At 40.3% G+C, this 12,649-nt stretch overlaps 1 protein-coding gene across 2 annotated transcripts in view; it reads right to left on the bottom strand.

Moving 5' to 3' along the window:
* Window positions 1-12,649, bottom strand: part of AGMO (alkylglycerol monooxygenase) — a 270,823-nt gene that overhangs the window by 169,049 nt on the left and 89,125 nt on the right. For both annotated transcript variants that reach the window (XM_073333806.1, XM_073333805.1), the window contains exon 4: window positions 1,505-1,608. In XM_073333806.1, the coding sequence (XP_073189907.1) occupies window positions 1,505-1,608 (104 nt within the window). The remainder of the gene's footprint in view (window positions 1-1,504; window positions 1,609-12,649) is intronic.

Genomic DNA, 12,649 nt, shown 5'->3' with positions numbered 1-12,649 from the left:
TTTTAAAGGATGTATTTTTGCCTCCCACTGCTTCTTTTACTTTGTTGTTTAGCCATGGTGGCTCTTTTTTGGTTCTCTTACTATGTCTTTTTAATTTGGGGTATACATTTAAGTTGAGTCTCTATTATGGTGTCTTTAAAAAGTTTCCATGCAGCTTGCAGGGGTTTGACTTTTGGTGCTGTAGCTTTTAATTTCTGTTTAACTAACCTCCTCATTTTTGTGTAGTTTCCCTTTCTGAAATTAAATGCTACAGTATTGGGCGGCTGCGGTGTTTTCCCTGCCACAGCAATGTTAAATTGAATTATATTATGGTCACTATTACCAAGCGGTCCAGCCATATTCACCTCTTGGACCTGATCCTGTGCTCCACTTAGAACTAAATCAAGAATTGCCTTTCCTCTTGTGGGTTCCAAGACCAGCTGCCCCAAGAAGGAATCATTTAAGGTGTCAAGAAACTTTCTCTCTGCATCCTGTCCTGAGGTGATATGTACCCAGTCAATATGGGGATAGTTGAAATCCCCCATTATTACTGAGTTTTTTTATTTTAATAGCCTGTCTAAACTGCCTGAGCATTTCACAGTCACTATCACCATCCTGGTCAGGTGGTTGGTAATATATCCCTACTGCTATATTCTTCTTATTCGAGCATGGAATTACTATCCATAGAGATTCTATGGTACAGTTTGGTTCATTTAAGATTTTTACTTCATTTGATTCTATGCTTTCTTTCACATATAGTGCCACTCCCCCACCAGCACAACCTGTTCTGTCCTTCTGATATATTTTGTACCCTGGTATTACTGTGTACCATTGATTATCCTCATCCCACCAAGATTCTGTGATGCCTATTATATCAATAGCCTCATTTAATACAAGGCACCCATCTTATTATTTAGACTTCTAGCATTGGTATATAAGCACTTTAAAAACTTGTCACTTTTTAGAGGTCTCCCATTACATGATGTAATTGAATGAGACTTTTTTTCATTTGACTGTTTCTCATCAGATCCTACCAGTATTTTATCTTCCATGCTCTCCTCCTTACTAGGACATAGAGAATCTCCATTCGTAGATCCTCCCCAAGGGATGTCTCTGTCCGAACCACGTGTTCCTCCATACCTGTCGGCTTTCCCCATGCCTTCATTTACCCCAGCATAGATCCAGAGTAAGTCCATTTTCTTCACTGCTGTTACTCCGTGTCTATGCTGGCATTATGAAGAAGAATTATTCCATTGTGTTTAGAAAGTTATGAATGTGTGAAAGCCTGGGACTATAATTGTCCTCCTCAAAGTTGACTTTATTTCTCCTTTTCACACATCTCAATGAGAGTGTGAGCATACCTATTTTTGATTCACATAATTCTCAGGATGCCTCAGATTACCTTTCTGCGCTGTGCTTTTCGGTGTCTAACATTTTCCTTCAGACAAAATTAAATAGCTGTGATTTTAAATAGCAGTTATTTTTAATAAAGTTCAATTATATTATTGCATTTTGCATAACTTACCCAAGAAACGTATCTCTGCAGTGCAGATTGTCTCAGTGCTGTGGATAAGTTATAAGCTTCAGAACTATGATGTACTTGGTGTGCTGCCCACAATATATTAACCTCTGCAAAACACATAATTTCTAATGAGGCATGAAAGAAAGAACAAAGAACATTCATCTCTCATGACTTTTTTTTAACCTATAAGCAAGTGATTCCAAAATTTACACTTTGCTATTTTATCATAATATGGCAGGTAATAAAAACTCACCTTCAGAGCTGAATTTAGAGGTGATGAAGAGAATGGTGTAGGTTAAACATTGGTAAGTGGACACAAGTGGTTGTAATCTACTTGCTGAGGGAGCAGAAGAATCGGGATACAAAAGAAAGTAGAAGGCTTTAAGAGAATATGAGATGAAGGGTCAGGGGATGGCAGCCTTGGTTAAATTATACTTCCACCAGGAATTTTCCCATTGACTTCAAAGGGACAGAATTTGGTGTGCATTCATTTGTTTTGCATTTGTGTACTCATGTACCATACTTCAGGTTTCCTTCAGACTTGGATACTGAAAATGTTTTAGTGCTTGATGAGTAAAGAAACAATTTAAATAGTAGCTGTTAAAAGGCTTTCTGGGACATTTCAGTCTTCAAGCCCACCTGGAAACTCACACCACAAGGACATGACCATTGTCTGCCTATTAACAAGAAATGGAAAAACAAAGCATTCTGCTATTACTGTCTGGGAACTTTGGATTCAGTCAAAAGATAGTGACTGGGGCAGTTTAATGGTGAGGTTTGGGCGAGGCTAGCGTAGGTCACATGCCCAAAGGCATGACACTTTTGATTTGCTGCATGTTTCGGAGCAATATAGAGAAACACTAACAGTTTACAGAATAGCAATGGGCCATCTTGATTATCACTACAAAAGTTTTTTTTCTCCTGCTGATAATAGCTCATCTTAATTAATTAGCCTCTTACTCCACCTTTTCATATTCCCTGTAGATATATATATCTTCTTACTATGTGATCCATTCTATGCATCCGATGAAGTGGGCTGTAGCCCAAAAGCTTATGCTCAAATAAATTTGTTAGTCTCTAAGGTGCCACAAGTACTCCTGTTCTTTTTACTAACTGTTTACCAAGGCATTTTTTTCCTTAAATACCACTCTAGGTGACCTTGTTGTGATGAAACTTTGAAAATCTAAAGATGTTTGGGCAGTCTTAAGTGGGAGGTTATCAAGCAGCAAGGAAAGCCAAAATCTTTCATAGCCACCAGATGTATAGCAAGAGGCTGTGAGGAAGGTCTTAATTACACTATAATGAGAAGGCGGGTGGTTAATGCAGTCCCATAATGTGCCTTTTTAGCTTGCAACTAAATTAAAGGTCACATATGTTTAAAGGGGTGAAATTTACATAAAGTCTCAGCTGATACAGAATTCGAAAACTGATTGGCTGACAGCCAGTTAAACCTTCCCCACTAATGGCAATGTTTCACTGGAACAATTAGGAAACTGCCTTTGGCAGATATTGGGATCCCATCCATAAGCGTGATTTTACAAATGTGTATTCAAATGCTTTGAAATCATCTAGTGCCAAAACTATGTCAAATGTTTCAGGACTGATGATTAACACATAGTTGTAATGTAAACGGATGCCAAATCAAACACCTTAATGAATCTCAAGGTGTCTTCATCATTTCAAGGGACTAGAGAAATAACAGAGTGCCCTATACGCTAGAAATTAGAATTTCTGTATCTAATGAACCTTGACAAGTTAGCAATTTATAAGGCAGCTTCATCATTTCTGATTGTCCTCCAAGCCTTTGAAAATCCTTATGATAGCTGTCTTGAAACTATAATTTAAACTACCTATCACAAAAAATAGGTAACACTCAATCTGAGAAACCTTTATTCCTTAAATGTCTCTTCTCCTGAAGTAACAAGTGTGCAATCTATTTAACATTTGTCATCTTTTCTTTTTTGTAGGTGGGGGGGGGGGAGGGGGGGGCGAAGAGACATCTTAATACACACTGCCTTAATGAGCTCACCAGGAGATGAATTATTCAGGTGAGCTTCAATACTGTGTAATAATTTGTATTTGAAATGCTTCCCAAGACCTCGACAGAAGCTAAATGAGTGAACAAAGAATCTAAAAAGGTGGAGGTTAAAAACCTGTCGTCTTAGTTGTTTTAAAAGCATTTACTTCCTATCACAAACTGTGTGTAACACAAGCCTTCACTCAATGAAGTACAGCTGTACAAACAAGGTACAGTAACTGGATCTTCCTTATTTCCCTCAGTCATTTTTCAGCATTGTGAAAAGTTCAAGGAAGGGAATCTGTGTTGATTTTTACAGTCTACATTCATTCTGGTTAAGGTCAAATGGTTTTCAAAACTAATTACTAAAACGACATTTTATTAACAGAGTTAAACATTTAAAAAGCCTCTTAATCTAATGAGCAGGCTAACTGCACGTTAAAAATCTTCTCAAATGTGAGAATCGATTTGGAAGATCAGCAAGTTGAAAATACAGTAGAGCAGTATCAGAAAAAACAAACAATACTGCCGTGAGTAATCAGTCTAAGAATATTTTCTGATCTTTATGTTGCACTCCATTAAATCTTTAATCCTGCTCTCACTGAAGTTAATGGAAAAAACTCACCTTGAATTCACTGGGAACAAGAGCTACCGTGACTAGACATCCTGATAATATCGGGATCATCCCGATATTAGGGGCTTTGTCTTATATACGCAAGTATTCCCGCCCATGCCACCCTTGAAAAAAAAGTGTCCCTATTTTTAACACTTTCTATCTAGTCACAACAGCAAAGGGCAGAGTCAATAATCTGAAATGAATTTTATCCTGTTTTACCTGAATAAACTGACCACCACTAATATTCATGCTATTTTTTATCTGAAGCAGTTTAACATTACTGTCCCCATGTGCACTGCAACAGATCTGGGTTTATAAAATCATCCAAAAGATCAAGCTTGGAATTATCAGCATTTTTTAACAGTATTTTTTTTCAAATGTCACCTTTAACAGCAACTATTAGCTTTTACCTATAAAAGAGTCAAAATTGTCATTTACGCTTTCCCAGACTATTACAGTGAAATTGGAGGAGATGCAAAAATATGACAGAACTAATCATTTCCATGAAATCGCAACATTTATTATGGTTTTGCAATCTGTTTTCATTTTGGGAAATAGTGCCAAACAACTTGTGTTGCTCGAGTATAGGCCTGATAAAGGGGAGTTTCGCCTAAGAACTGCAGGATTTGGCCTCAAAATTGAAGAAGAAAAAAAGGAACAAAAATAGTAATATTTTCTGTCTTGTCTGCACTGACAACTGGTAGCCAAGTGGGGGCAATGCTTCATTTTAAAGACAAGGCATTATTCTGCAATAATGCTCTGAAACTCCCCTTGCATTTAACTGAAGTTTTTATCCTGCTCTGGACTGCAGAATTGCATCTTCTGTAATACAGCAGGAAAGACCAGTAATGAAAGAATAAATAGCAGCACTTACACTAACAAGAGTTTATAACTGTGACTAAGAAGCCTGAATCTAGGCATCAATCTATTGTTATCATTATACAATATCCAGCTACAAATAATATGCTGTAAAATACAAAATACGTCTCAAAGGTAAAATGCAGAGCAACCAAGGAAAATAACTTATTGTTCACTAATCAGTAGCATCAGGAACAGAAATTAAAGTGTCTCAGGAACGCTTACGTGGCAATATTTTTAAATTTCCATGAATCAAAGAGAAGACAAATTACTGAGGAAAATATAATTGTAAAACACTGTCTTTCCCCCTTCCTTAGGGTAAAAAGTAGACGTGCACCCAATGCCTATTTTTAAAAGAACAGATAATAAAATAAAAAAGATGGGCAAAATCTGTACCCTTTTCCTCTCCATTCCCATTCCCCAAAAGAACCAAGGAAAGTAGGCACTTATGGAATTTGAGGTGCTAGCTATATAAAGCTTCAACAAAACACAGTTTCATTTTTTCTTAGTCATGCATGATTAACAAGTGAGCTGAAAAATTTAATTGAACAGAACACAATAAAATTAGAAATAGGTATCAGAACAATGGTTATGATTTAAAGTATTACATGCAACAGTTGATGGACAATGTCTCAAAAAAAAACAAAACCCCTCATTTTCCTCCTAAAATCTACTTATGAAGGGCCAAATCCAGAGGTCTGCTCAGGAAAACTCCCACTGAATTCAGTGGCTCCAACTCCCATGTAACTTCATGGAGAATTAGTGTGGGAACTAAGTGAAAACTAAATAAAAATTGAGGGTCAGATCACAACATTCCTCTCCCTCCCCAATCCACAGAAGGGTTCTTCACAGTAATGATTTTACTTCTCTTCTTTGGGAGTGGGAGGTGGTTAACCATCTACACGACACTGTAACCCCTTTCCTGGGACCCCACAGAGGGCTGTCTCTGAGGTCAGGATCTACATGGGGCTGATAGTATAGAAGATACACACTTTGTCTCTCATTGGCCCTACTGATATTACTTCAGTAAGGTAATACCCTGGAGCTGTCCTACTCTTCAACACCAGGAAACAACTCCACAGAGTCCCACCCTATTAAATGACCCTCCGGTAATCCAAATCCAAAGAAGGCCCTGGTAGTTGGCAGGAAGTTAGTTTATGGATTTCTCCCCAAGGCCATGTGGATATTAGGTTTGCAGCTACAGCCTGTTCTCAGCAGATAAACGACACTCCTCCAACAGTACAAATCCAAAGGAACAATAAGACAATCACTCAGAACTTCCCTCCATCTTTATCCTCTTTCCTGGGTTTTACTATGGGAAGAGAAGATCTTGCCCCAAGTAAGGGCATGAACCCCAATTAAACCACTGTCATCAATACTGATATATAATATATATACACACACTTTCTACAGTGTTGGCATTATAGCTGATTCTTCTCAACTTTGAATTTGTCCTTGCACCAGTTTTACCTTTTGGCATTAATCAACAAGTAGGCTGTCTTAGAGGTGGTAGTTGATGCTAGAACCCCACTGTAATAGCCCAAAGTCAAATTCAACACCTTTACTACCTGTTTTAAATTCCAATCAATTTCCCATGTGATGGTAGACACTGCTCATCTTATGCATAAGATTCTCTTAAGAATACAAAACACAGTAAGTTCAAATTGCCCTTCGTTATTAATTTCCTTCGCCTTTCACCATGATACACAACTCACCATATTTTGTTTAACGGGAGAAAATGCATTTCCCAATAAAAACTGTTGTCAGTTCAAGAAGCTATGTCGGTGAAAACAGCCATTTTCACAACACCCCAAAAACAGCTGCAAGGTAAAAGTGTGTCAGTTCTGTTGAACAGATGAACAATTTCTTTTCAAGTTTTTTCACTCAGAGGGCTCAAACATAGGCTTTGGAATAAAAAAAACCAAAAGTGTGCAGACAATGTGGAGCATATTTGTTAAACCACATAATGAGATAACCTAAAGCTATGCTTTGGAGTGTCTCTTTTCAGCAGTCATGGCTATGGCCAAGTGAATGGAGGGAAGTTTTTATTTGAATTCAAAACCTAATTTTGATCTATCTTTGTTATGTTTTGTGGGTAAGGTGCATTATTATTCAGTCAGAAACAGAAACATATGACTTATCTAACAGTACATACATTGAAAATATTTACAATTATGTGTACTATGTCACAAAGGTACCATGTGATGAATGGCTTTGGCTAATGACCACCCAGTGGAGACCAGGCCAGTGGAGAGATATTTCCCTATCTCTACCACCTAGTGTGATCTCTGAGAGTCACCAGTACCTAATGAGGAGCAGTAACCTACAATGCTTTGGGTATCATTCAGTATATTGCATTGCAATTACAAGGGAACAGGCCCATAAAATGGCTGGTCTCCTGACTCCACCCTCTCCCATGGCCTTGCTAAGCAGAGCCCCAACAGTGGTTGTTGAAGAGGAAGGTGGTGGGGGAGCAAACTTTGCAGCCACCTCTTCCATTTGTGAGCCCCTCCTCTTTGGGATTTAGACCCTTCTGCAAAGGAAAAGCAAAGAGGTCCAAACAGAGCAATTACAATTTGTGTTAGGGACTCCCATCTGTCTTCTTTATTCCATATAGCTAACACATGGATGGGTTTAATATTACTGTGGTAAATAGGAAACATTTTAGTATCTAGCTTTTAGCTTTTGTTTGGAAAAACAAGATGGGTTTGATCCACTATCTACCTGCCGAGATACAACTGACCTACTCTGCTTCTGTGTCTTATGAATAAATCTGCTGTCTAATGCAGACTTTTTCAGAGATCCATGCTCCCTGCTGAGTGCCGTATTTGCATAAGAGCTGGATGAAGCGCACAGATACAACACATTTGAGCTTTACCTTATAGCTTATACCTTATAGAGAGACAGTTATCTTATAGCAACAAAAGATGGGTATGGAATGGAGGGAGGCTCCCAACTGCTCTGAAATCAAAACCCTCCTGAAGGCTCATTTCTTCTGCCCTACCAACACACAGTAATGTGCAATAGTCAACTACCATCTCCACATCAACATTAGATGGTGGGGGGGACTCAGGCTTGCGGGGCTCATGCTATGGTGCTAAAAACAGCAGTGTTGATGCTGCAGCCAACCCTGCTCCCTGGAGTTCAGAGCCAAAGCTCCAACACAAACCCGAACATCTGTTTTTAGCACCATAGCGTGAGCCCTGCAAGTCTGAGTCTGTAGACCCAGGCTCTGAGACTCGCTGCTGTGGACTTTAAAATGTAGTGTAGACATACCCTTAGCTCCCTTGGGCTGGAACTGTTTTACCATATTTGTGTCTTGTAAATTGTTGTTAAATAAGTACCAATGCTAAAATACCTTATTCATGGAGAGCCTCCATATCCTTCCTACCACAAGGTCAAATTCTTCCCTCGGTTACACCACTGCCACCATAGGGCTGCACAGGTTTAAATGAGAGCAGGATTTGACCCAAGGAATGTATGTGGAAGGGTGTACTATATCCCGCACCCAAAGGAGTATATGTATTATATATCTCCGCAGTGTATCCCAGCCTGTACAGCACTACATCTGTCTGGGGGATGGAGGGGATGCTGAGGTACATGGCATTTTAACCTGGTTATTTGTCTTTATGTTAAATCAGACACTTTTTTCCCTACTCAAAGGCTTAGTTTGATGGGTTTAACGTTCTCAACATTTTTGTGTTTAAGTCATTTAACATTAATATTGTGTTTAATTCAAAGACTAGGAGTAAAGACTCGAGTTCTAATCCTTGCTCTTCCTCTGAATCACTCTGTGGCCTCAATCAAGTCATTTAACCTCTCTCAGTTTATGAACCTGTAATTGAGTTTACAAACCCCATACTGAGCACAAGCAGAAGGGAGAGGAGAGTCTTCCCTGCTTACCGGCAATCAGGCTGATCACACTCTGCAGAGCTGTCAGAACTACCAATCATGGAGACATGCATCCACAACTGGGACCAATAAAGAAAACAAACCCAGCTATAAAGGAGGGGGAACAGAGAGGGAGGCAGAAGGCCTGGGATAGCAGAGGGGCAACAGCCCTATGCCAGACTGCCTTTGAGAAACCAACAAGGAGACAAAAGGAGACTGCAAACCCTGGAGTTTAAGGGCAGATAGAGTCAATGTAAAATAAGAGTTTATGGACTGATCTAATTAAGGACAAATTGAAGAGGACCAGTTGGGAAAAAGCTGGGATCCCAAGAAAGACTGCACCAAGAGCAGTTGACAGTGCCTCATAGGAACTTTATGAGGATAAATTAATTAGGTCCAACACTTGCATATGGTCCTGCATGGGTGCAAAGAAGAGGATGCAAGGAGTGTCCCATTCACCTTGCTCTTCAGAACAGGGCCAGACACAATCCCAGTCCTGGCATGTTGAAAGGAGGCAGGCTTGTTACAGGCTAGTGTGAGGGTGATGCTCATCTCAGTAGAAGATGGCATCAGTTAGCAAAGCTGAGGCTGCATGGCTTGATGAGAGGAAAGTGCACGCTGCACTCTGGGAAAGCATGTAGCAGGGGCTGCACTGGCTTGCACTCCCAGAAGAATTGTGCCTGTGCAGGGAGGTGAGGTACAGGGCTGGCTCCAGCTTTTTTGCCATCCCAAGCGGCGAAGGAAAAAAAAAATAAAAAACCAAGCCTGGTTGAGCTGCTGCCAAAGTGCCGCCAATGACCAGGACGTGCCGCCCCGATGACGGACGGAGTGCCGCCTCAGGCACCTGCTTCCTTCGCTGGTGCCTGGAGCTGGCCCTGGTGAGGTGGGGCAACTCCATACCACCCCCTCTCCAGAAGCACAATTTAGCCTTCATTGTTTATACAACATTTTGTAATACTGAGATGAAAGGTGCTATACAAGTATATGTGCAAAGCAACATTCTTCTCTGACAGAGTGTAGTGGTGACACAAATTAACGTCCAGGTTACCACATGTTATATCACACAATAACTAGTACACATTCAATAGTAAAGTTACTGTATAACATGTCATGATAGAGCAGCACAAAGTAATTCAGCAATTAACTTTTGTCACCAATGTAATGAACAAATTTCAAAAGGAAGTTTCAAATGCATGATTATTTTGTGATGAGAAAAGAGGTGTTTTTTCTGTCCTTTTTTTCAAAACTATCTCTGCTTTTTTTCCTCTTCTTAAATTACTATATGTGGTCAGTAAAATATTCAGTGAGTGGGCTAACTTATAATCAAGTAGTACATTGGGCTATATGCTCCCATGGTTTACACGCCAAAAGCTGTAGCAACCTAATACAAAACCTGTCTCCAAAAGCTGTGCAACAGCCAAAACCTCTTGCTTGATCTGCTGCCATACCAGTTGAAAACACAAAACCATTCCCACACAAAAGATCTGCAAAACTCAAACCAGAAAGAATGGGCTGAGGAAACGTGGGAAGACTCAGGGAAAGCCAAAGTATTACATGTACTGCCCAGGGGAAAAAGGGGCAGATCATGTCCCCCTAAAGCAAAATCCCAGGGGACTGCAAGATACATTCAGAAAACTCAGATATAGTTTAAACTTGCAGAATTTCTGAGGTATAATGAGATCAGGGGAGCAGACTCTGGCTAGCTGCAAAACACTTAGAAGCAGTGGCCCTCTCAACCCACAGATGTCAGAAGATCTGTGGGGAATTCCTGCCATACTTATAGGTTTAGGTCATTCATGAAAAAGCCTTGCAAATCCACAATACTTCTCAGGGCCCACTGTCTCTCCAATGCAGTGTAGCTCCCTCCTCCCTCAATCTACCTATGTCTGGTCCCAAATAGCTGAAGGCAAGAAGTGGAAGTCTGCATAAGTCAATTATAACAAGGTCAATATTAACTTATACTGTATGGGAGTCTCCATGTGGCTGCTGGAGGATAATACTGCAGACTGCAGCTATGCCATAGTAACTCCCCACCCTGCCATGCTATCAACTCCACAAATCACAGCAGATGTTTAATAAGGTCAATCAACATTGGCTCAATCTCCACTACCTCCAAGGCTAAATGAACAGATTTCCCCCTCTGTGGGGAAAAAATTGAAAGGGTATCATCCCAAAGCAGCATTAACTTGCAATTATCAGAAATCCACATCTCAGGTAGGAAAAAGACAAACGTTTTAGAGGATGGTAAAGCATGCAGAGGCCATGTGCACAGTGTTGAAGCTTCTCATGCTTCAGCTCAGATTTTCATAGATACATAGATATTAAGGTCAGAAGGGACAATTATGATCATCTAGTCTGACCTCCTGCACAATGCAGGCCACAGAATCTCAACCACCCACTCCTGCAATAAACCTCTCACTTATGTCTGAGCTTTTGAAGTCCTCAAATCATGGTTTAAAGACTTAAAGGAGCAGAGAATCCTCCAGCAAGTGACCCCATGCTACAGAGGAAGGCAAAATAACCCCAGGGCCTCTTCCAATCTGCCCTGAGGAAAATTCCTTCCCGACCCCAAATATGGCGATCAGCTGAACCCTGCACACATGGGCAAGATTCACCAGCCAGATATCCAGGAAAGAATTTTCTGTAGTAACTCAGTCCCACCCCATTTAACATCCCATCACAGGCCATTGGGCCTATTTACCATGAATAGTTAAAGATCAATTAATTGCCAAAATCATGTTATCCCATCATACCATCTCCTCCATAAACTTATCAAGTTTAATCTTGACGCCAGATAGGTCTTTTGCCCCCACTGCTTCCCTTGGAAGGCTATTCCAAAACTTCACTCCTCTGATGGTTAGAAACCTTCATCTAATTTCAAGTCTAAACTTCCCGATCACCAGTTTATATCCATTTGTGCTTGTGTCCACATTGGTACTGAGCTTAAATAATTCCTCTCCCTCTCCGGTATTTATCCCTCCAATATATTTATAGAGAGCAATCATATCTCCCCTCAGCCTTCTTTTGGTTAGGCTAAACAAGCCAAGCTCCTTGAGTCTCCTTTCATAAGGCAAGTTTTCCATTCCTCGGATCATCCTAGTAGCCCTTCTCTGGACCTGTTCCAGTTTGAATTCATCCTTCTTAAACATGGGACACCAGAACTGCACACAGTATTCCAGGTGAGGTCTCACCAGTGCCTTGTATAATGGTACTAACACCTCCTTATCTCTACTGGAAATACCTCGCCTGATGCACCCCAAGACCGCATTAGCTTTTTTCACGGCCATACCACATTGGTGGCTCATGGTGAACTAATACTCCAAGGTCCTTCTCCTCCTCCGTTACTTCTAATTGATGCATCCCCAGCTTATAACTAAAATACTTGTTGTTAATCCCTGAATGCATGACCTTACACTTCTCACTATTAAATTTCATCCTATTACTATTACTCCAGTTTACAAGGTCATCCAGCTCCTCCTGTATGATATCCCGGTCTTTCTCTAAATTGGCAATACCTCCCAGCTTTGTATTGTCCGCAAACTTTATTAGCACACTCCCACTTTTTCTGCTGAGGTCAGTAATAAAAAGATTAAATAAGATTGGTCCCAAAACCGATCCCTGAGGAACTCCCTCCAGCCTGACAGTTCACCTTTCAATTTGACCCGCTGTAGTCTCCCTGTTAACCAATTCCTTATCCACCTTTCAATTTTCATACTGATCCCCATCTTTTCCAATTTAACTAATAATTCCCCATGTGGCACGGTAT

This window comes from Lepidochelys kempii, chromosome 2, assembly GCF_965140265.1.
Source record: "Lepidochelys kempii isolate rLepKem1 chromosome 2, rLepKem1.hap2, whole genome shotgun sequence".
Classification (NCBI taxonomy): Eukaryota; Metazoa; Chordata; order Testudines; family Cheloniidae; genus Lepidochelys; species Lepidochelys kempii.
This window is presented reverse-complemented; position numbering and strand designations above follow the sequence as displayed.